Below are 23160 nucleotides of genomic sequence, written 5' to 3'. Positions count from 1 at the left end.
ATTGGTGCTAGACTATTCCATATTAAGTCATAGGTGACAACCATGTCAATCGGCTTGTGTATGACCTTAGCATTACTGAATTTGGCTGGATATGCTGGCTGCTACTTGGTGATCAAGGTTTGTCACTCATTGTGAGTAAACCTAATGTTCTATTACACGAAGGTTCCCAAGATATTTGAAGCACAACTCAACTACCCAACCATAACGGTGCTGCTCATGTCAATGCCATTCACATCCTCTTACGGTCGCAGCCGGCTCGGCTGACCGAAGCTTTGAGGTTGTTCTACAGCTTGGAAAAGACAATCACATTAACGAGGAAGTTCCAAGTCGTTTCCAAGTCATTTCCTCTTTATTCAGACAAACACTGCAAATTAATTATCGCCCGGAAGAAATGTGGCTGGCAAAATTGTGATCTGCCATAACACTATATCAATGAATAAAGGGTCGATCAGTAAGTCTACATCAACGGCATCATGAGTGTCGGAGCGGCCAGCGTAGTGCTAATTAATAGAAATCGTTTTGGCCTCACGACCCTTCTCGAGGATTATGGTCCTAATATTGTGTGTGACGTGAAAAATGGCAGCAATATCACAAAACGAGCAAAGCGAGTGCCAGTTTCATCTACAAAAACACTTTATTTGGTGTCCGTCCATCTCCCACTGTAGTGGCATTCTCATCCCGCGGTCATAGAGGGTTTATGCCTGGCATGCTAAAACCAGATATTTTAGCACCGGGGGTCAACATATTTGCTGCATGGCCACCACTCAACATAATTTGTGCTGGAACATTGAATATTAAGTGTGGGACGTCTATGTCGACTCCACATGTCAGTGCCATCGCCACACTTGTGAAGAGCTCTCATCCCAACTGGTCCGTTGCTGACATCAAGTCAGCTATTTTTACTACATCCGACACCATAGACAATACTGATGGCTTAATCTTGGACGAGAAGCATGAAAGGGCAACCATGCATGCCATAGGCGTCGGCCATCTCAATGACTTGCGTATGACCTTAGCATTACTGAATATGCCAGCTACATTTGTTTTCTCATTGGTGAGTACTCATAGTGAGTAACTCAATATTCTGTTCCATGAATATACTAATCACTCCATTCTCGTGCTTATGAAACTCTTGTAGATTGCTTAATTTGAACAAGTAAAGAAAATTGTGAGGGAGGGGGGGGGGGGCAATGGCCCCTATACCTAAAAATCTAGGGGAGCTGACTACTCCTTGGTGATCAAGGCTACTCACTCATTGTGAGTAACCTAATGTTTTATTGCACGAAGCTTCCCAAGATATTTGAAACACAACTCAACTACCCAAGCATGACGGTGTCGCTTAGGTCAATGCCATTCACATTGAATTGAACAATGACAAATGTGGGGCCAGTAGATTCAACGTACACACTGAAGTTGTATTATCCCAAGTTCCTTGCTATACGTGTCTCGCCGAAGAAGTTAATGTTTTCTAAGGCTGGATAGAAGGTGACATTTACTGTAACAGCGAGCAGCCATGGTGGTGATCGCTGGACAAAAGTTCATATTCATGGAGGGAAGTTTGAGCTGGGTGTCAAGGAACCATATCGTTGTAGTTGGATTGTCGCCGTTGTTGATCTTGATTCTCCATTGTTGTAATCTATTACTCCCTTCGTTTCGCTATATCAGGTTGATCCCTCAAATCATCGTAACCAAGGCAATTTTCATTTAGTAGCATCATCTACGGCAGGCTAAAAGGAAACTCGCATTAAATTGGGATCATCCACTCACAAGCCGAAGCAATTACTGCTTGTGTGTATTTCTCGGTTTGCACGGCACCCGATTTAATTGGGAAGGCGCTACATAGGGTGAAGAATGAGGAGAGATTCAAACGGAAAGTTATGGCCGTGTGACATTTTCTCTTCCCGTAATCAATGGTCATGGCTGTTTTTTGAAGTAAACCTTGTTTCGTACGAGATGAATCCAGAGATCGGCCAGATAAGGGCATCCGCAAAGGCTGACTGTTAGCCGATTCTTATGTAAAATTGGTTTGTGTAAGGAAAGTGAACTAGGAGAGAGAAGAGAGCTGACTCTTCAACCAAGAGTCAGCTAAGAGTTAATTAAGAGTCAACTTTTTTAACTACTCACTCTGATCCTAAATTCTTGACTCAAATTTGTCCTAAATATGGATGTATCTATTATTAAAAAGTGTCTAGATACATGTAATATTTCGACAACAATTTAGGATCGGAGAAAGTATTGTACAACATCACGTTTAATGCTAACAAATCATATAGAGTCTGATTAAAGACACAAACCATTGCATGTGCTATTTTATCATTGACTCTAGATGACTTGTAGAGTCAACTCTATTATTGCGGATGCCTTAAATTGAAATTGAAAAATCAGGGAGATCAGACCCATAAACCGGAACTGAGCAAGTACGGAGTACAATATAGTTTCTTAAGAACTGGGGTGACGGTATGGGCGCCCCGCGCCGTAAAACATCACGCCCCGCGCCTATCAGCTTTCCTTTTCTTTTTCCCTTTTTTTCCCTTGCCGTGCCTGCAGACGACACCGCCGCGTCCCGCAGCCCGCCTGGCGCCCGCTCTCTGCCTGCTCGCGTTGCCCGGCCGCCCCTCCACGAAGCTGCTCGAGCCGGACCAGCGCGCGTCGCCCCTCCGCGTCAAAAGCGTATTCCCCTGGCCAGGGACCTGCTCGCCGTCGATTCCGGCGGCTAGGGCCGTGTGCGCCGTCTATTTCCGGCGTCCAGGTCCGAGCCCCCTGCTCGCCGCTGATTCCCCGGCTAGGGCCGACGAGCCCCTGCTCGCTGACGCCTCTTGCGCGCCATCAATTTCGGCGGCCAGGGCGCTTGGAGGCTATGGTGGAGATCTAGAAAAATCAAGCGCTAAGACGGCGATGGGAAGAGTGCTAGCATTCGTGAAGTTCCGGGGCAAAGTTCCCTTGGAAAATGTCCCAAGAATGAGGGAGCATCTAAATCATGCCGGTACACAATCAAATCTCCGGACTTCGGATCCTATATACAATCACAGAGGTATGATGGCCATATATACACCATAAAATTTTCATGCAAGAGAGTACTAGTTAAGAAACTAGATATAGTAAGCAAGAAATATTTACATCGAACGAAATCTCTACAACTGTCGTTGAGAATTTTGAACAAGGGGTTGCGATGTGATTGTCAACCAAGGTTCTGACATACACCAGGAATGAGTGATATTCCGGTACAGCCTTTTATCTTAGAATTTGCTGCACTTCAGAAATGTAATGAAGAAATGAATACAGTAATATGTGATTTTTCTACTGTTTTTCCTATAAAAAAAATAGCAGCATGTTCATTAGCCATGTATATATATGTTCAAATGCAATCTTGTAGAGGTGCAATAGTCTCAGGGACAAAGGAGTCACACCTCATTTAGGCTAAGCCTTACGTAGCGGTCGGCTTGGCCATAACTTGATGGAGGGGCAATGGCTTGGCCAGGCACGAGTGCAGCTCTAGTTGCAGGAACAAATCCCTTGCACTCCAAGTTGTAACAGCCCTTTGATTTGGTGTCCTTCTGAGCAATGATAAAAAAGGAAAAATGTATTATTATGGATATACAAAGACCTGTGCTAAGTCTGATAGTGCCTCCAAATGTTAAAACAACATTTTGCCAAATATTGTAGGAACATTGTGTATTTTATTAAAATGGCATGGTTTATGCTTACCGTTAAAGAAGCGAACATCTCTGTTATGGTACAAAGAGGGAGAAACCTGCAAGCCAACCAAAGTTTAAAATTATCGGTTTCTTGAATAGAATTTGAGTTTACCGGAATGGGTGATATGTTTGTACGTGAAATCCGGTTTCGATTAAGCGGTAGTGTCCTCCTTCTTGACAATACATCTGTATGGCTGCTCCGGAGTCTTGAGAGTATTGTCGATTTTGAGAACCCCATATACTCATTTCAGCTGGAAGACCGTAGAATTTTCCTGGCTCTGTGTGCCACATTGCATACTGGTGTAGAGAAAGTTATTGCTCAAATTAGTGAATAGTCAGAAGGGTCTCAAGGAAACTTAGTGATTTCTTGAGTGTATACCACTAACGGTCTGAAGGAATCAACAAACACGGTCCAAATCTAGCCCGTGAAAATGCAGAGGGAGCGAGGGAGAGAGAAAGAGAGAGTACATCAGAAATAGTGCTGCTTTGGACTCCACCCTGAATTTTTGCTCTCCGGGCGAACAAGAAAGGTTTGAGTATTGAAATAGTAGTGTTCTGCAGAAAAAAAAAATGGGCTGGTTAGCATAGCTAGTCATCAACCGGCACATATTCATCTCCAGAATATCACCTACATCTGTTGATTCAACCAAAGTGAGGCAGCAATGTGCAAATGAGAAGACCAGTAAAATTGACATGACAACATAACTACAACCCATTGGTATAAGGATGTGTGTTCCTTCAACTAAGCTCAGAATTGTGTGATCCCTTGCTGGCATGTTGCTCGGAGAAGACAATATATATACATATAGCACAGCCACATTTTCTTAATGGAAATCTTTAAATTGCATCTTGGTGATGGCACTCAACATTTAATAATTTCTGGTTAATGGGCGTTCGATGATCTATCTTTTCGAGGATATATGGATACAGATCAATTGTTCCATCAAACTTCATTAATACATACTCCCTCCGTCCCATATTAAGTGACTCGAATTTGTCCAAATATGGATGTATCTGTACCTAAAAAGCGTCTAGATACATGTAATAGAAAGTCACTTAATATGAGACGGAGGGAGTACTTGATTTACATTGTCCTCGTTTCATTTACAAGCGCCAAGCAATTCAGGCGCCTCTCAATAACTGGGAAACACGTAAACAAATTGTGAAAGGTAAACACAATTTAAGACCTGCAATATTTACGCTCGCTCCAGCTGCCTCTCAGTAATCTGCAGCCCAAACAAACAGGACCTAAGACCTGCAAAACCCTGCCGAGCACCTTTACCTAGGAAAGAAAGAACTCCAGCCGTGCCCAAGAAAGCATCGTCGCGCAAGTCAGATCCAGGGGCTTCAGAAGAGAACCCCTATGCATGTTTCAAGATGTAAAGCCAGCTTGAACCAACATGTAGCACCAAAAAGGTTATATCCATGCTGCAGGACCGAGCGGAGGTAAACCATATTACAGTACATAACATGACACCATATAAGATTGTCCCAGGACTCTTGACGGAAAGTACTAAACCAAAAAGGAAATAGAATAAAATTTTCCACTACATCCTTGTGGAAAAAGAATTCTTTAAATGCAACACCCCCAATTTTCTGCCTAAAATAATTCTCCTCCTAGGTAGAATAACCACATGAGAATCTCTAAGTAAACCCAATATCCTATTTCCATAGGCTCAAATGATGAATAATAAAACAACTGTGCACACTCTGGTCTAGTATGGAATGGAGTTATAATCTGGCGGACTGAGTCGATTCCATATGATTATAAGTTCATAAACCTAAAACCCATTCTCATTCTGGGCAATCAAACCAGCCAGATTTCACTGCACTTGATCTCAGAAACTATAGATTATAAACGAGTTAGAGAAATCTTCAATTGCTATCCTCCGTCCTAATGCCATAGCTGCTTGCAAGGACCTACTTTTTGTCTCTTGCAGTTTACCGTTTCTCCAAAAGAATCAATAAGCTGCTCGGCCAGGCTACTTGGTTCTTTGATTAGTGTTTTGATGAATGTGGCCACCACCCTATGCTCATTCTCTGTAGATCTTAGACTCAGCCAAGTTAAGAACTTCATCCTGAAATCAGTCTCTATGTGTCCCTGGGTCTCCAGCCACCGTATCACATTCACACAGTACTCGTAGTCCTCATCCAACTCCATGGGACTTTTAAGAAGTTGTTTCTCACGGCAGATAGCTGAAACCCCATCCTGCTCACAACTCTCATCATGCGCACCATGGAGTTGCTTTGCCTTGCCCCCACGCCGGGATTCAACAGCAGGTGGTTCTGCACTCCTGACTGCTGCGCAAGCCTCAGAGCCACCACTCTCATCTGATTTTAAGAGTCTGTTATTCAAATCATAGCACTTCTCAGGGGAAGAGTCCGTGTCCATGGGCATGGGTGCCTCAACATTTAAATCAGGGACAGAAAATGCATTGAACTGAAGTCTGCGACAAGCACCAGCTAACAACTGGTCCCTTTCACTGTTCTCTGGCTGCTCTGCTTCTGTGGCACTTCTGTCGCATGAATCTCCGTACATATCCTCAAAATAGCCTTCTTCAGCCCAAGCTTTCCGCAAGATCTTCCCAACATCTCGGATCTTGAATCCAGTTGACTTAGAAGCCAGGCTCCTACCTCTTCTCTCTGCCTGAGAGCATGTTGCCGTTGCATTTTGTGACACACGTTTGGTCAATAACTCATTGCTCCCAGTATAACATTTAGATTCAGAATGCCCAAGAATCCCATCATCTGTGAATGATATAATTCTGAAGGAATATTCTGTGCATGTGGCAAGGTTGAAAACAAGTATTTTTCTTTGATCTTTGGACAAAATTACAGGCTCTTCTATGCTTGGTTGCTCTCTGCTCTTCCAGTACCATAGCTTATAACCTTTGATGGTGTCAGACGATGCTAATGTAGTTTCTTTTAAGATGATAACAAGGGAAGAAGATGTAATGTCTATGAATCTGAATCTGCACGCAGAAGGCAAGGAATCTGACAAATAAAGAAGTGTGTCAGTGTATTGCAGATTTACCATAATAGGTATCATGGCAGTATAGAACCACATATTTATGCAAGAAGATCATTACCTTGAAGATGCAAATCTGGAGAACTTAACCACTCATCAGCTTTCTGAATCGCTAAAGTGCAAAGTTTCTGCACATCACTACCACCACATAACCTGCTTACAATACCACGAGCCATCTTTGCTGACATTCCATCAAGTGGACCAACCTCACGTTCCAGTTTCCCTTTTGCCTCTTCAATAATGTCATGCAATTCTTTAAAATGGCTTGTTCCCTCTAATAGCCGATAACTCACATAGATACGATGGCAGAGAATATCTACTCGTCGAGCCACTTCTGCAATCACCAGTTGCCTTCTCCAATAACTGCCAGATAGTAACATTCATGTCAACTATAGAAGTCCATCAAAAATCATAAGAAACATAACAAGCTTCAAATTCACAATGATGTGATAAGTGAATACTGTCTGCAAGGGATGGTGACACCAACAAACAAAACTAATATATTCAGTTTAAAGAGCCTGTGTCTGGCCCAAAGTAGAATATTTGGTCAATTTGAAGAAAGTAACACATAAATATGTAACTTAACAAAGATATTGGGGATAGAGTATTGTGCATGCTACAGCTTGTCCGAAATTCATGCTGTAAGTTGATTTACAGGAGAAGAAAAGACACCTTCAGGATATTTGTCAAGCATGAGCATTCTATCATTGGGACCAACATTATATGATTGCTTCTAGAGCAAAGATGTCATATATGCTGGATAACCAGCCCAGGACCAATAACGATACAGATAAATGGACTTCTCCAAATCCTAGTTGAGTTGAATGGTACCCGTTCACAATAAATAATGGTAAAATCTAGACTATCTTTTTTTTTGGGTGCAGATACATTCTAACTGAGAAAAATCATTATCAGTTTCCATTAAGAAAACCCGAAACCTATCAAAGAAAGAAACTGCATAATGTTTCTATATTAGTTACTGGCTATTTGAACTGCGCATAATCAGATAGTTCAACAAAAACTATATGGCTATGTATTAGAAAGCAACTTAATTTTAGTCCTTGATGCCAAGGATGCAATGATTAGCAAAAATAGGAAATGAATGAACAGAACCAGACAAAACAACATTTGCAGAACTAATTGAGCACTGAACTTACCTAAGTATTCCGGAAACCTTTCCACATGAAGCACAAGAATAACTCCCATCAAGATGAATAATTTTCCCAAGGTCAAAGCATCCGACCTTCTTGTGTTGGAATGCACACTCAATATGGCAAGAAGAACCGCAGCAGTTCCTGTCATCATTTTCGGATGCACAAACCAACCATAGACTAGGATCTTTATTGTCATCAAACTGATGGCAGATACAACATGAGCACCTCTTGCAGAAAGAATCTTCAGATGTTACAATAGCTTTACAAGACAAATTTCTGCAGACCCAAGTACTAGTGAATTTCGCATCATGACCAAGGTCGTCACCGTTAATTGCTTCCTTCTTACAAGCGTGGCCATTTGCTATTGTTAATATGGCTGCAGATTGTTTCTTCAATTCAACGTGCCTGCTAGCCTTAGCAGTAGTAGATTTGGACATGTCTTCACTTCAGTTAAACAAGCCAGCTTTCTTTTTTGGTTTCCCTCACTAGCATGGGTTTCTTCTAGGGCAGCAATTTCTAATCTTCACTGGACAACTTGTGGGTCCTAATTGGGCCTCCGCCCACTGTATTGCAATGTCCTCATCCACCAAGCACAATGAAGCTGAAATGAAATATGACAACTTTTTTCAGCAAAAATAAACTAGCCAGAAGGATAAATTCAGCATTCAACAGTAAATGGCATATAACCAACAAAGGTGGGGATCCATGTGAAATACATGATCAAAAGAAATCTGGACAAAAATATCAAGTCGGGAGGAATCCTTAAAACAAAACCAATAGGATAACTGTCCCCATCATAAAAAAGGGTTCACAATATAGACGGCCTTTAGTGCTACTATCGGACTTCCCTTTCTTGCATTCAAGAAGTGATCTCAATAATTCTACATAGGACTAAAATGTTCATACAAATAGAACCATGGTTAAGGGGCTTTCAGGTGAATCAATTAAAAGAAGAATTATCAATGGTGGACAGAGTGAAGGGAACAACAAACGCAAAGTTCAACAGGTAACCCCCTCGAATTCCCTGGGGTTGTTCGGCGACTATGAAGATAAAATTTCATTATTAGTCTACATAAATAAACATTGTATACAAAAGGGTGCACATTTTTTTATGTAACCTCTCACTAACTTCACTGCAGAATAGAATGCTAAACGCAAGCACAAAAAGACAAGCAAGTGCCAATCTGATTTATCAGTGGTGGACAGAGTGAAGGGGACAACAAACGCAGTAATCGGTAAGATTGTAAGGCTTGAAAAGGAGCAAATGTATGGTCCATGCCCATGTGCCATTGCAAAGTGAACATTTTTACACACGATTAGAACCATAACTGTACCAACGATGTGAAAAAAAATATTGTTACCGACATCTCAAGCGGGCAATAAGTTTTACTACTTCGTAGCACTTTGATAAACTACAAGAGTGGAAAGACGAACCACTTTGATAAACTACATGTGGATACAGATAAAATATTATAGGATTAGAAAATGGCTGGCATGTGCATCATAATGTGTGCCTCTAGGTGCCATTACCTAAAAAAGACGTTTAATATCCTTAGTTCATTCCTTAGCCTTACTGCACGAAAGTAGCATTCCAGGGATCAATGAATATAAAAGATTAACTATGTCAGCTAGCTTAACTACTCCCTCCGATCCTAAATTCTTGTCTCAAATGCCCAAATATGGATGTATCTACTCTTAAAAGACGTCTAGATACATGTAATATTTCGACAACAATTTAGGATCGGAGGGAGTACTTCACTAGAATGAGACATATCAAGTTGGCAAATCAAGTTCCATAATAACAGAGCTTAATGACCAAGAACTAAACAACTTAACACTTGAATTATACTACAGGATCACAGAGATTAACTAGCGAATAGCACCAGGAGAGGCGGCATCTAAGGCGTCCAGAAGATGCAGCATCAAGAGGAGGTGATGGCTGGGGTGGGGCCGGGCAGGCAACGGGGTGGTGCCTTCCCAAATTGAACTTCTGTAACTCAACCTTTTGGCTAAGGTTTGAGGAAGAGGGATTTCTAACTACATACCTATGCTAAGTACCGATTTGGACTGGGCCTGAAAGGGCTTTAGTTAGAAAAAATTATGTTGGCTATATACCCAAGTATACACATTTAAAAGAAGAAACAAATGAGGGGATTCACGAACCCCTCTGTCTCAGACAGAAGCAAGATTTTTTAAATACAGCGACATATATTTCTAGGCCATCAATGTACATTAACTGAACTTGCTCCCAATCAGCATGAATGTTGATTATTCGCACGTAATCACCTACTCAATTTTGGGAACGAATGCCAAAGAAAAGGATTGTTAATGGACGATAATTGTGTGAAAGTGGCAACATTTGTCGGGGAGATAAGGCCATCTCCGATAGGGTGCTTAAAAATGGGCGCTAAGGCCAAAATCCAAGCCATTTAGCTTGTTTGGGATTCATTTCCAACCCAAATGATGGCATCAATACTTAACTTAGAATCCGGCGCATAAGTGAGTAATTAGTGTCTTTGGTTATCAAAGCAACCCTAAAATCGTAGTTCCCATTGGAGAGCATGGTGCTTGTGTGGACGCTTGCTCTTTTCTCTTTCTTTAGGCATCTATATAAGCGTTATTGCACTGGATATAGCCTCATACATTCAGCATGTAACATCATGAATGGAAAGTATAATTAAACCAACCAAAACATTCCTGGGCCATGCTAATGATCTCAAACCCAATGGCTCGATTTCAGCGGTTCCCCGCAACAGCCAGATCTATTTACTTCACCTACCATACATATACTGTTCACCTCACCCAGGATAGTCACTGGTGCAACCACAGCACGAGACATCAGGAAAGGAATGTCCCTGTGGCTATCCTCGTTCAGTTTCTGCGAGTGAGACCAAGCAAACAAAAAGGGAAGGACTGTCTGTCTACGATCCATATCTATACAACTAAAACGCACACAAAGGAAACAAGTTATTCCGTAACAGACACCCAGCCCCCAGCAGAAACAGCAACGGCAGAGTGCGTTTCTGTTTCTGCTGCGGGGCAGGCCATGGAAGCCCCCACACTCATTAATCATCGCCCGGAATCCCTCTCAGACCCGACACGTATCCGTGCACCAAATTCGCAACACCAACAAGCAACAAATCAATCAATCAATCAATTAATCCTGCGGCCCGTTCTAGCTATACATAACCAAAACAATCCGCGACGAGAATCGGCCGACCGGCTCTCATAGGGGAAGCGGAGCAGGAAGAGAGTTCCGTACCGTGCCGATCCCCGCCGCCGCCGTCGTCGTCCGGGACTCCCCTCTTTCCCCCCGGGGCCGGCTAGGGTTTGAGCGGCCGCGCAGAGCTGGGACGGCGAGATCCCAATGCGCGACGCGGGGAAGGAGACGGGGGCGGGTGGCTCGGGCACGGGCTCGGGCTCGTCTCTCCCTCCACGGCGGGGGAAGCTCGCGCGGCCTGGTCTCCCCTGGCTGCGGCGACCAGAGACAGAGGAGGAAGGAGGAGCCGGGTCTCGTCTCGGCCTCTCGGGTGGGAAATTGGAGACAAGTCCAAGTCCGAGCCTCGCAAGGAAACGAAAGAAGGCTGTTGTTGCGTAAACTGTAACGGAACGGAACGGAAAAGGAAAAAAGAGCGTGTAGCGTGGAAGCTGAAGGGGCCGGGATCGACCGTCCGCGGCTCATCATCGGACGGCCACGACGTAGCCGACTAGTACTCTTCGTTATTTTTTTATCGGATGATGTTGGTTGCCGAGGTAGAGTAGATAAGAGTGAGTGAGTGAGTTAGTACCGTCCATAAGTGACAAGGATCATCGCTGATGCCGATTAGACATGGAAAGGTGAGAGAATAGGAATGGGTTTACTTTTTTTGCCTCGTTATGAAAACCTATCGTTTTATATATGGGAAATTTTGAATTAGCACGATTGGTTTATCATTAATTGAGGGTTTTTGGATTTATTTTTTGTGGGGAGATGGTTTTTGGAATTTAATTGGAAGATTTCTGAATTATCCGTCACGGGAAATTAATGGGATTGAATTGTAGTTGATTGGTTTTCTATAATTGTTGGGTTTCTATATGATGTTCATGCATTGTGAGTGCCTTTTGCTCTTTTCGTAGCTATGAAAACGACATGCGCCGAAAATCCTAGGTATACATGATTGAAAAAAAAACAAGAGGTGAAAATAAGTGAGTGGATTGTGTGCGACAAATTTGTGACGCCACAAAGCTCTCACAAGTCACAAATTACCGCAATGAAACATGGCTCCCCTTCTTGCATCTTTGCGGAATGTAAAATGTTAGCATCATCCGATCGGTGCATGTTCAAGAAACAAATGCTCGAAGAAGATGAAAATGTCACTTTTTCTTTGAATTGTCATGGATGTTAGAACAAAATTGTTGTCGAGGGCTAGAAGTCGGTTTCGTTCAATAGCTCCGTGGAAACCCGAGGTAGCTCACAAATGCACAACTAAGATCTTTGTGCGCTACAAATAGAGTAAAAAAATTATACTCTATATATATTTACTCTGGGAAACTCTCTTGGATATGTACTGCTAAAACATATCAAGGTGGAAGCTCGCATGGTTGAAAAATCAATTCGTAGAGAAAAAAAGGGTCTAAGCAGCCTCTCAGTGTAAGCCTTTTGCATCTCATTTTTTCTAATCTTTTTCATTGTACAGCCTTGCAACTCCGCGTGATCCGATGCCATGGCCACAATCGCACGCTTTTGTTGGCACACCAAAATTTTTGCTACGAAGAGGGCAACTTTTCTTAGAGCTGGTGTGTTGGAGGCTTCTTTTAGGACTATAAGAAGAATATATTGTTGTCTGAGTTGGACATCAGACCACGTGTCAAAGAAGTACTCCCTCCGTTCCTAAAACCACGACAAGTGCAAATTTGCACTAAAACCACGACAAGTATTTAGGAACGGAGGGAGTAACGAATAAATCATCCTCGAGGCAAAGTTTTTTTTTAGTGAACACCTGGTTCGTGAGGTGAGGTGGCCACAATTCAAAGAAACGAAATGCCTAAGTCGAATCAGGGATGGCGCAAAACTTTTTTGTGGGATGAAATACAACATATCCATTATACTAGGTAGACAATTATTGATAGTTGTGCGTGAGCTAGACATTGAAGAACACTACAACTCGAATTACTTGTAGGATCTTAAAAGATAAATAAAGTACAAAGAAGTCCTTATGGGACACATGTAACTTGACCGGCGGGACCAAACACCACGTGTCCTGGGCGTCCTATGGAGTTGCCAGCTCAACGGGTGAAAAATCCCACGCGTCCACCAAGGAGCCTCTCTACCGACCACAGTGGAGAACGCTGCCAACATCGCCCAACTCCGACGAAGTCCCCGTGATCCCTAAGCCGAGAATCTTGCCTCTGAGGCCATCTTCCAGGAGGAGACCAAGAATCCTCGACTTACCTCTTAATTTCTCGCTGCTAGGGATCAAGTTGACGAAAAAGTGCAAAAAAAAAGATAAATGAATTTTGACCTAATATTATGATTGCGTATTTATACCTACAATAACTACACACGTTGTCCCTCCGTCCCATATTAAGTGACTCAAAGTTTTCCAAACATGGATGTGCCTATGCCTAAAAAACGTCTAGATACATGTAATAGAAGTCACTTAATATGGGACGGAGAGAGTAGAAGTTTAACACTTAGGACAAATCTAATCACTAAATAAAGAAATGGTTAGCTTTCCCCTGTTTAGTTTGGAATCTAGAAAAAAACCCTCGCTAGCCTTATTAAGTTAGGCTTCGTATTTTTTTATCACCCGGCAAGATATAACTTCCTCCGTCGGGTTTTACAATCATGCGAAATTTTATGCTAAACTTTGACCAACAATTATACAAATAATATTTTATATATGTAAATAAAAGTCATACCATTAATTAATGATTTTCTAGCAATCCAACGATATTGCTTTTGTGCCAAATTGTTGTCAATTTTAGTACTCTCTCCGTCCAACAAAGGATGTAGAGAGTATAAAACTTCATGTGGGACCTATAAACGAACGGTTCATATTGCTTTTGTGCCACAATTGTTGGTCAACAATATTGATTTATGAATGGTTCTTCCTGAGCCAGTTTCTCGGGTTTTTTTTTTTACATCAAGGCAGTTTAAAATACATCAGCTACGTATAATTATCGGTGGCACCGGAAAATCACAACACGAGTTGAAAAAATATCCAAAGTTCCATATGTTTGATCCAGTATATAAAAATAGTTCGTTCATCACGAGCCAGTTTGGGGGCGAATGCATCAGTTGCGTATGATTACTTGAGAAACGACGCTTAACCGACTTCAGTCATTACCAAAAGCACACATCTCTCTCTCTGTATACAGCCGTCGCCGTGCCGTGCCCTAGGGTCACCGCCGACGCGGGTCGATCCCCCCCGCCCCCGCATCTCAGGCGCGTCGCCGCCGTCGACGTTCCTTTCTTCCTCCGTTCCTCGTCGGCGACGTCGCGTTCCTGCTGTCTCAACTCCGTCGGCAGGTACGTGCGAGGCTGTTTGCATCCAGCGATTAGTTGAATCACCACTAACCTCCGCAATTTCTGGATCCGCACCTGCACCGCCACCCACGCGCGCGGTTGTTTGCGCCGCAGCGGCGGTCACCGGAGTATACAGAACCCCGAGACTAGTTCGGTGCTGCCCTCTGACTGATTTTCCGATTGGGGAAATGTGGAGTGGCAACCGGCCGGTTGTGCCTTTTCTTTTTGCATGCTTCGCTGGATGAATGGGCTTTGGAGGGAGTTAGACAATTATTATTCTTTTTTTTTTGCCAAACTACTGGCCGCTCTAGCTCCGCCCCTGCCTGCGCTTGGCTTCATCTTTTGTGATCTGTGATGATAAATGACACTACTGGTTAAGTAAAAGTATGAATTCTTTCATTCTGTTGCTCTAATTATATATGCTGCCTGTACTTTGCGATTAGCTGACAGGTATTCTTTTCCTACGTCTGATTGGCTCTTGCACATCGTTAATTGCTGGATTTGCAAATAAAATAAAATAAGGCAAAGTTGTTAACTTTTACAGTTTATCGTATGGATGTGAATAGAACCTTCTGTTTTAGGTTAACCATATGCACACTTAAGCTGCAGTTAGGTTATCCATTGATTGTTCTGCACAATTAGTTACCAAGAAAGAAAATATATTGAGTGACTTGTTGTAAGATAAACTCTTTGACTGTATTCTTCATGTGACTCTTCACAGCTGAATTGCCAAGTTTTTTCGTGTAATAGCACTGATTTTCTTTTACCTTCAATTCCATTTGCACTATTGTTTCCAGTTTATCATGTAGCTATGTTCTATGTAGTTTAAGGGACAACGATGTCTGCTTCAACTGCTGCAATACCGACCACAAATACAAATGGAAACCATGCACTGAGTGTGGATTCACATTCCAGCCAAGATGTTAGGCGGCGAACAGCTGTTGTTGCAAAGAAGATAGCCACAGCTGAGCTTCTTACTGAACGTGGAGTTAATGGGGTCTCAGATGATAAGATCACTGGCAAGAAGGATATTGGTCATACGATCCGTGGAGAGTCAGTTATTGAAAAGCCAAAATATTCGAGCGAGGGAAGAAAAGATGCATTTGCTTCTGCAACCACTGCTGAACATCGAAAGAAAAGTGCTACTAAGCAAGAAAAAGCCAAGTGGGAAATTGCCTTAAGTGTGCTCATGAAGCTTTGCCTTCTTATTTCGGCTATTGCTTGGATGGGGCAGGTGTTCTGGAGATGGCAAAATGGAGATTTATCATTCACAGCTCTTGATTTGGAGAGCAGGCTATCCAAGGTGGAGGGGTTCAAGAAGACAACCAAGATGCTTCAGGTACAGCTGGACATTTTAGATAAGAAGCTAGGAAATGAGATTGGCAAAGCAAAAACGGATGCCGGAAAGCAATTTGAAGACAAGGGTAATAAGTTAGAGGCCAAGATGAAGACATTGGAGGGCAAGACTGACATATTGGATAAGTCACTTGCTGAATTGAGAGACATGGGTTTTGTCTCTAGGAAAGAATTCAATGAGATTGTGAGTCAGGTGAAGAAAAAGAAGGGTGCTAACAGTGACATAAGCTTGGATGACGTAAGAATAATTGCCAAGGAGATAGTGGAGATGGAGATTACCAGGCATGCAGCAGATGGCCTTGGTATGGTGGATTATGCATTAGGATCCGGTGGGGGTAAAGTGGTTAAGCACTCGGAACCTTTTAAGAAGGCTAAGAGCATTCTTCCACGTCGTAGTGAAGCTCACAAAATGCTGGAGCCGAGTTTTGGGCAGCCAGGAGAATGTTTTGCACTGGAAGGTAGTAGTGGATTTGTGGAAATCAAACTCCGGACAGGAATTATTCCTGAGGCAGTCACTCTAGAGCATGTCGACCAGGTAGGTTTATTTATCATATCACCACAATTGTCTGCTAGTTTGTTTTTACATTTTGACATCTGTCTGTCCAACCCATACTGTTGTCCATATGGTTTTCTGTGTTATGTGCTCACAACAATCAGCTCCACTTTCTATGCCATGCCACTACTTGTCTATTAGAAACTTTCAACTTCAATAACACAATATGTTTACATATAGCTTTATTTATTAATAGTATTGGATTATTCTATTTTACTTATCTTTTCGTCCCCACTATTAGGCTTTGTTGTGGTTGGTCTGTTTCATGATACACTTTTTTTTAAGTATACTCCCAAAAGAGGGTGCAAATGGCTGTAGCAACTGCTGCCTTGTGTCTACTCAATGGATAAGATTGGTCACTCATTTAGTGTATTACATTCCTTTACAATCCACGTTTTCAATTGTTCACCCCCTCTAATGAGTCATGACACACCAAATAATCATGTACTACAGAAATGGCCGGTTGCTAAGCCAGCCTGTTAATCCATATGGTAAACAAATGGCAGAAACATTTTGCTCGACACATGCTGGCTTTTCCCCTGATGCTTTGTATGTGTTCACTCCATCTGTAGCATTGACTCCTGCCACTCCTGTAGAAGTTTGCGCACCAAAGACTGTCCAATGAGTCATCGGATGATCTGAATGTCACAATTTAGGATGAACGAGAATGCGTTTATGGACTTGAGAGTATTTTTTAAGGAGGGTTAGACAAGGTTATGATTTGTGTTACATGAAGATAACTATTAGGAGATAATCAGCTTTAGACCATTTTGTTTGTTTGATTTGTGATCTTTTTTGAACCTACACCGTTACTCAATTGAATCAGCCTTCTGCTTCAGTCTTTTGTACGGAGTACTATCTTATACTGATCATGACTTTTCTGTGCAGAGTGTGGCCTACGACCGATCTAGCGCTCCTAAGGATTTCCAGGTCAGTGGCTGGTACCAAGGACCAGAAGATGATTCAGATAAGCAACCACGCACGACGGTAAATCTAGGAGAGTTCTCTTATGACCTTCAGAAGAGCAATGCCCAGACTTTCCAACTAGACAGAACCACCGCTGATGCACGGGTCATCAACACGGTTCGGCTTGACTTCTCCTCAAACCATGGGAATTCAGAGCTGACATGTATCTATCGCTTCAGGGTGCACGGCAATGAGCCTGGCTCTCTCGGAACCTGGGCGTAGGCCCGATCTAGTAGTAGGTGTGTGTGCCTGAGGCCTTGCATATGACCTTTTCTTTAGCGTTTTGAAGACTTGAAGCCCCTGTTGGCACTAGGTTCAGGTCGATTTTAATCTGTAGCATAATGCCATTACGAACAGATCCTGATTTGATGTTGTTCCTAGCTAGACGTCGTATTTATTTGTATCTGGCAACAGTGTTTGATCTCTGTACTGTAGCAATATTTGTAATTTAAAATTAGGGTTGTGAACTGTAATGTACTTTTCTGGTGTATCAGCAGTTTTATCTGGTAGTCCGCCGTTAAGGATAATTAAACTCCCTTATATTTTGATTGAGCTAGATTTGCTTTAATCATAATCGTCTCAACAACTTAGGAGGTTTGAGTCAGTACATGGTTGTACAGCAGGGATAACAACTGTGTGATAGCCACATCATGAACCACGATTAAACACACACCATGCATCAACAGCAGGCACTTGGCAGCGAAACTGCAGAACTGGCTGCTTCGCATACAAACACCAAGGACTCACAAATGTACTGCTGATAGCTAAACAATGTCACATTTGAATGGCAACATGTTACAAACTCTCAATCACAAAGTTTGATTAAAAAAGCCTTACAACAATGTGGGGGGGGGGGGGGGGGGGTGGGGGGTAACAAGGACAGACTGAAATAAGATAGAAGTCAAGAATGAGATTTTTGGCATGGCAGGTGAAAATGTTGCTTCCATGTGTTCTGAAAAAAAATCCATTTCTGTTCCAGGTAGTATACATTGATCCCTGCCATTCCTCTCTAGCCTTGAACATCAGATAGGCATGCTCCATGGGTCCTTGAGTTGTGACATCCTAAAAGAGTTATTTTGGGTTTATGGAGTTCTGGACAAATTGATGCAGCCAGCAACCTCACCAAAACAAGTTCCCAACCTGCATCGGTTTGGCGATTAGAGCACTTTGCTGTGTGTTACTGAGTATTTCTCCTTGGCCCAAACCGGAGTTGCAGGTTGTCCAAAGTGTGTGCAACGTTCAGAAGCCGTGGATCATCGGAAGGAATTTCTCGTTCCTGCATTGGAAATAGATGGAGCATGAAACATAATTAGAATAAGAAAAAACCATTGCATTAGATTCCCAACATTGTTCAAAGTATTTATTTTAGTTCAGGCAAGCAAGCTCCGTATGGAAGTAAGTCTTATTCAGAACAGCAAAATTATATTCTGTCGCCACCACATAAACTGATCAGTCCAATTGCATCAAACAGTTTCAGAATTGTAAACTAAAAATAAAAAAAATCTTCAATGCGATGTGACGAAAATATACCCAGTGACAGGATTAAAAATTTGAAGCTTACCTTCAATCCCTTGTGGTATGCTTCGACCGCAGGAAGTGCTGGAATGATCTTGCGGGCTTGCAGAAGATCCCAGATATAGTTTGCAGTTGTATATCCACCAGTCTAAACAAACCCAAAGAATTTCAACAGTCATTTATAGGTGCAGTTTGGATTTACTTAGAAAAGGTGACATTAGTAGTCAAACTATGTGCATACTTCATATGTCTATGTTAGTACTTCTATGAGTTCGGTACTGGAAAGCAGTAGCTGTGATGCTTACCTTTTCACCAGAGGCTGCAAGTAGAAGATCAGTTCCCATCTTGGGATTCAAGAAGAGATTTCTTTTAGTCATTTTCTCCTGAAAATTATTATAAAATGTAAAACTCTGGAACTCCTGAGTTAATCAAACTATGAAATACAACCAGAAGAACTAAATTACCAAGGTTTCTTGAGCAAGTTGCATTCCTCTTGGAGTATACCCAATCATAGCTCCCTCCGCAAGCTTCTACATGTCATTGATGCATAGAATATAGAAAATATATATGAGAAATTGAGAACACAAGGTGTGGAATGAGAGGTACATAGATTCCTAACTGAAAAAGAATATATTATTGTTACCTGAATTTTATGTATGTTCTTAGTAAGCTCTCCACTATGGTAAAATTATCTATATTATTTAGTACGAACCATTATTTCCCTTGCATGCTCAGTTTTGGGTGTTCCTAATTTTTGTTCGGCATAGAGGCATGATCATATTGTACCAAGTTCAAACTTCAAGCTTAATTTCTATCTTTTCGTGAAGTATAACTGTTGATCCGCGAAATCCAACGATCACCACTGCAATCTGGATCCACTATTAAAATAGTTGAACTCATTTTCTGTGACATGTATTTCACTTCTGGCTGTAGACCTACTGTTGTTGTGGAGCCTTTGAATAATAAGAGTTAGCAAATCCTGCACTAGCTAAAAAAGGAACAATTGACATAGGTATCGCAAATCCAAAATTAAAGTTTCACTACAAATACTCCAGAAAAAAGAAGCACAAGGCCTATGTGTACAGTTAAACATGTCCATTAGTAAGATAATTTTTTTTGTGATAGAATTCAAATCTATGTTGCTATCTTTTTTTTTGCGGGTAAATCTATGTTGCTATCAACCACAATAGTAAATCTTAAGTTGTCACTTCAACAGGACACTCACCACATACAACTCTGCAGGTGTGGGTTTTGAGCTTGAGAACTCTTCAAACATCTTAACAGCGGAATCAATATCTCCGCATCGAAGATAACACCTTTTCAATTAAAGAACGATAAATTAACAACTAGATACAGAAGTTGATAGGTTGGCAACATGTTAAGAGACAACAAGGGGGGTTGCAAAAATAGAACCGCAGGCATGCCAAAATGGATAGTATGACATCTCAAAATACTACCTATAGTTCCCATTAACATGTGTAAGTAATGTGATTTCTGATGTCCACTTCATAAGTTTGTTCACTCGATAAGATAAAATCAAGAGGCTTTCTTTCAGCAAGTATAACACGCAGGCATAAAAGTTCAAACAACAGAGATATATCAGCGAATTATGCCCAAGATGAAGGTTCTTTCATAGTCTACCCATATGAGTTCTGAATGGGGCGTACTTCAAAACTGAGCACCTTGGAAGCAATTAATCATAAAAGTTCCTCATAACCATGCAATGCATCATTAGACCAATACTGTTTAGCATGCACAGTTGCAGATTACCTAACAGCATGCATCACAATGAAGGCATCATTAGTAAATCCATCTTTAGTGAGCATGTCAAGAAGTGCTTCCAACGTCTGCAAAGTTGTGAAACTAATTATTAGGTAGAGCACAAATTTTGTGACATGAGCTACCCTAGGATATGAAAGATAACACAGTTATGCTCATACAAACTGTCAACGCTGCTGAGCAGTAACCAGATATTGGTTATGCAAGATAGCACACCTCTTTGCTCCGCAAGTCTGCACAAGCATGGACAGCAACATGATAAATTGTCAACTGCTTAAAGATAAATCCCCGTCTGTGTGCATATTCTGCTGTTGGCAGGTTGTATAGCTCTTCCTCTGACACATTCATCATTATATTCTCAGCGCTGTCATTTGCTACTCTTTCAACATATTGCCAACCTTTTGACTGCTGGACAAACTCGAGAATCTGCTCAAAATTGCAAAGTAAAGGAAAAAAAAATTAGTAGAGCGATATTAAGTGCAACCCTTTAAATTCTTAAAATGCAAACATACTTTTGCTGTAGTATCCTCACTGGTTGGTGTCTTGTTCTTGAATGCAGTTATCAGTCCAGCATAACAAAACTTATTTAATCCAAGACCAGCGGCAGTCATATCACGAACTATTGCATAACTGGTAAAAAAACACATTAGAGTTTCGCTAAACACAGAAAAATACTCCTGCATGGATATGCTGGAAAGAGTTGACTTTGGGGAATAAAACTAAATAAGAAAAACATTCTTACTAACCATAATATAATCCTACAGAGAAACGTGCCACAGGGTGAGTAAGCAGCATAGGAAATCAATGCCTTTTGATAATGTATCCAAATGATGAGCTAAGAAAACTCACAATCCTACTCTATGACCATGCACTCCTGAGGCTCTTATAAACCTGGTTGTATCACCATGGATATACCTTGTACCAGCACGTAGTACGTATTCCAGTCTTCAAATTCGTAAGACTAGTAGTTACTATTTCTGTATCTAGTAGTTTGGATGGAGCTTTAGTAAAGAAACTACGAAAACAGGGGAGCAAATTATGTACAATCTGTTAAGACCTTGGTGTATTTGCTCATAGTGCCCAGTTGATGAGTCACAACGTCATGGTAAGAACAGTCATACCCCAATATGTGTCATGGAATGTGTAATTTCCTTTCAGTATTAAATGTTGCATTCTTCTATAATTTGCGAATATAAATTTGATGAGAAGGATTCCTTACACTTGATCAGTACGCCCTGTGGCTGCAAGCGCATTCAACAGACAAATGTAGGTTTCCCCTTTCAACTTCACGCCATGTGCTTTCATTTCTTCTAAAAGCTTCATTACAGGTAGCAAGAATTGAAGCATTAGTGGGCACAGACGACAGAGGAAAAGACCCAAAAGATTGGAGTGGCACCATAACGACAAAAACTCAATTGTACATAGGAAAATAACCAACCAATATCGCTGCATCTGAGTTCTGGCACTTCCCACAAGTAGATATCAAGAAATTGTAAAGGTTGACCTACAAAAAAATCAAGCTATCAGCTTAATTCGTCCCTCAAAAGAAAAAGGGCATTGCCCCAGATTTCCAGAAGAGAGTGGTCTAACATCTGGCTGCAAGCCCATTTCTCTCATCTGATCACGGAAGTAGAAAGCGTCTTGCATCCGGCTGCCTTTCATGGTACCAACTATGAGGTTGTGGAATGTGTCCCGCACGGGCTGCACCCCGTCTAGTATCATGTCATCGTAAGCATCACGAAGCAGGTAGGGCCTAAAACAACGTGAGCACATTGGTTCAGACTCGAAAAACAACGATTTAGGTTGCCATGTGAATGATGTGAGAACACCACGTCATGCAGGCAACAATAACAACTTAACGAAACAATTCCTAATAAGAAATGATGTTGTTCGGCACTGCGTCGAACAGGTGGTGTGCAATAAACCGAAACATCGGTATTCTAGGACCCCGAAACGTGCCTGCGCTGCTGGACGAGGGACCCGATGACGGTGTTGTACTCGGAGACATTGTTGGCGTAGTTGCGGCGCATGTACTCCTCCGTCGACGTCGCCACGCCGCGCCGCCCCACCCCCGCCGCCGCCGCCGTAGCATGGCGCAGCTGCCCTGCACGGCCAGATCCAGAGGTTAGATTCCCCGGAATTGGCGTCCGAGTGAGACGGGAACTTGGGAGAGGAGGAAGAAACCTTGGAGCAGGAGGGAGTTCTTGAGGAGGCCCATGGCGATGGCTGTGGGGGAGAGGTGGTGGCGCTGCGTCCAGTGAGGGAGGAAAACGAACGAGGCGAAAGGGAAGAGGGTTTAACAGTTAGTATTGAGATGGACGATATCGAGTGGACCGAAGCCCATGGGCCGAAAGCACGTCCCAAACCATATCCAACACAGTTAAAGAGAACGTATTCTAAAAAAACAGGGTTTAAGAGAACGTTGCTGCCTCCAAAAATTTATGGGTTTAACAGTCGCTGTGAAGGCAATAAACTGCCTGTCAATACTTTATTCCTTTTATGGTGCATTTTATTTCTTCCAAATATGTATCGAGACATTCAGACGACCATGAAACACTCCAATACTTTATTTTGTTAATAGTGTATTGTACCCACGATTTTTTTAT

The 23160-nt window shown here is 42.0% G+C and overlaps 3 protein-coding genes and 1 pseudogene across 4 annotated transcripts; 2 read left to right on the top strand and 2 right to left on the bottom strand.

The window, feature by feature from the left end:
* Positions 1 to 42: 42 nt before the first annotated feature.
* On the top strand, positions 43 to 1635 carry LOC106866068 (annotated as a pseudogene).
* Positions 1636 to 4630: 2995 nt separating this feature from the next.
* On the bottom strand, positions 4631 to 11437 carry LOC100831951 (VIN3-like protein 1). The gene is made up of 4 exons (XM_014898967.2): positions 11140 to 11437; positions 7881 to 8478; positions 6785 to 7086; positions 4631 to 6689 (listed from the first exon to the last, which is right to left on the bottom strand). Exons 2-4 carry the CDS (start codon positions 8312 to 8314, stop codon positions 5590 to 5592), a joined length of 1836 nt encoding a protein of 611 aa, XP_014754453.1. The 5' UTR covers positions 8315 to 8478; positions 11140 to 11437; the 3' UTR covers positions 4631 to 5589.
* Positions 11438 to 14161: 2724 nt separating this feature from the next.
* LOC100831344 (SUN domain-containing protein 2) lies at positions 14162 to 17787 on the top strand. The gene is made up of 3 exons (XM_003568904.4): positions 14162 to 14388; positions 15210 to 16276; positions 17183 to 17787. The coding sequence occupies exons 2-3, from the start codon at positions 15224 to 15226 to the stop codon at positions 17480 to 17482; spliced, it is 1353 nt and encodes a 450-aa protein (XP_003568952.1). The 5' UTR covers positions 14162 to 14388; positions 15210 to 15223; the 3' UTR covers positions 17483 to 17787.
* A 38-nt stretch (positions 17788 to 17825) lies between these two features.
* On the bottom strand, positions 17826 to 22898 carry LOC100831037 (pentatricopeptide repeat-containing protein At4g35850, mitochondrial). 2 transcript variants are annotated; one of them, XM_010233419.3, is made up of 14 exons: positions 22739 to 22898; positions 22514 to 22658; positions 22145 to 22307; positions 21993 to 22058; positions 21774 to 21871; positions 21067 to 21184; positions 20771 to 20980; positions 20546 to 20622; positions 20001 to 20091; positions 19240 to 19305; positions 19081 to 19158; positions 18822 to 18923; positions 18401 to 18536; positions 17826 to 18322 (listed from the first exon to the last, which is right to left on the bottom strand). In XM_010233419.3, the coding sequence occupies exons 1-13, from the start codon at positions 22770 to 22772 to the stop codon at positions 18438 to 18440; spliced, it is 1347 nt and encodes a 448-aa protein (XP_010231721.1). In that variant the 5' UTR covers positions 22773 to 22898; the 3' UTR covers positions 17826 to 18322; positions 18401 to 18437. The 2 variants fall into 2 exon arrangements, with proteins under 2 accessions (XP_010231721.1, XP_010231720.1); XM_010233418.3 differs by having other exon boundaries at positions 18158 to 18536.
* Between the last annotated feature and the right edge of the window lie 262 nt (positions 22899 to 23160).

The sequence above is a fragment of the Brachypodium distachyon genome, chromosome 2 (genome assembly GCF_000005505.3).
Source record: "Brachypodium distachyon strain Bd21 chromosome 2, Brachypodium_distachyon_v3.0, whole genome shotgun sequence".
Taxonomy (NCBI): domain Eukaryota; kingdom Viridiplantae; phylum Streptophyta; class Magnoliopsida; order Poales; family Poaceae; genus Brachypodium; species Brachypodium distachyon.
This window is presented reverse-complemented; position numbering and strand designations above follow the sequence as displayed.

Coding starts and splice junctions, on each gene's coding strand:
- LOC100831951 (XM_014898967.2), bottom strand. CDS start 8,314: ATGTCCAAATCTACTACTGCTAAGGCTAGCAGGCACGTTGAATTGAAG. Junction 7,087..7,880: donor AAGGTTTCCGGAATACTTAG/GTAAGTTCAGTG, acceptor ACTATCTGGCAG/TTATTGGAGAAGGCAACTGG. Junction 6,690..6,784: donor TCCAGATTTGCATCTTCAAG/GTAATGATCTTC, acceptor TTTATTTGTCAG/ATTCCTTGCCTTCTGCGTGC.
- LOC100831344 (XM_003568904.4), top strand. CDS start 15,224: ATGTCTGCTTCAACTGCTGCAATACCGACCACAAATACAAATGGAAAC. Junction 16,277..17,182: donor CTCTAGAGCATGTCGACCAG/GTAGGTTTATTT, acceptor TTTTCTGTGCAG/AGTGTGGCCTACGACCGATC.
- LOC100831037 (XM_010233419.3), bottom strand. CDS start 22,772: ATGGGCCTCCTCAAGAACTCCCTCCTGCTCCAAG. Junction 21,185..21,773: donor ACAGGGCGTACTGATCAAGT/GTAAGGAATCCT, acceptor TTTTTTTACCAG/TTATGCAATAGTTCGTGATA. Junction 19,306..20,000: donor CACCTGCAGAGTTGTATGTG/GTGAGTGTCCTG, acceptor AATGACATGTAG/AAGCTTGCGGAGGGAGCTAT.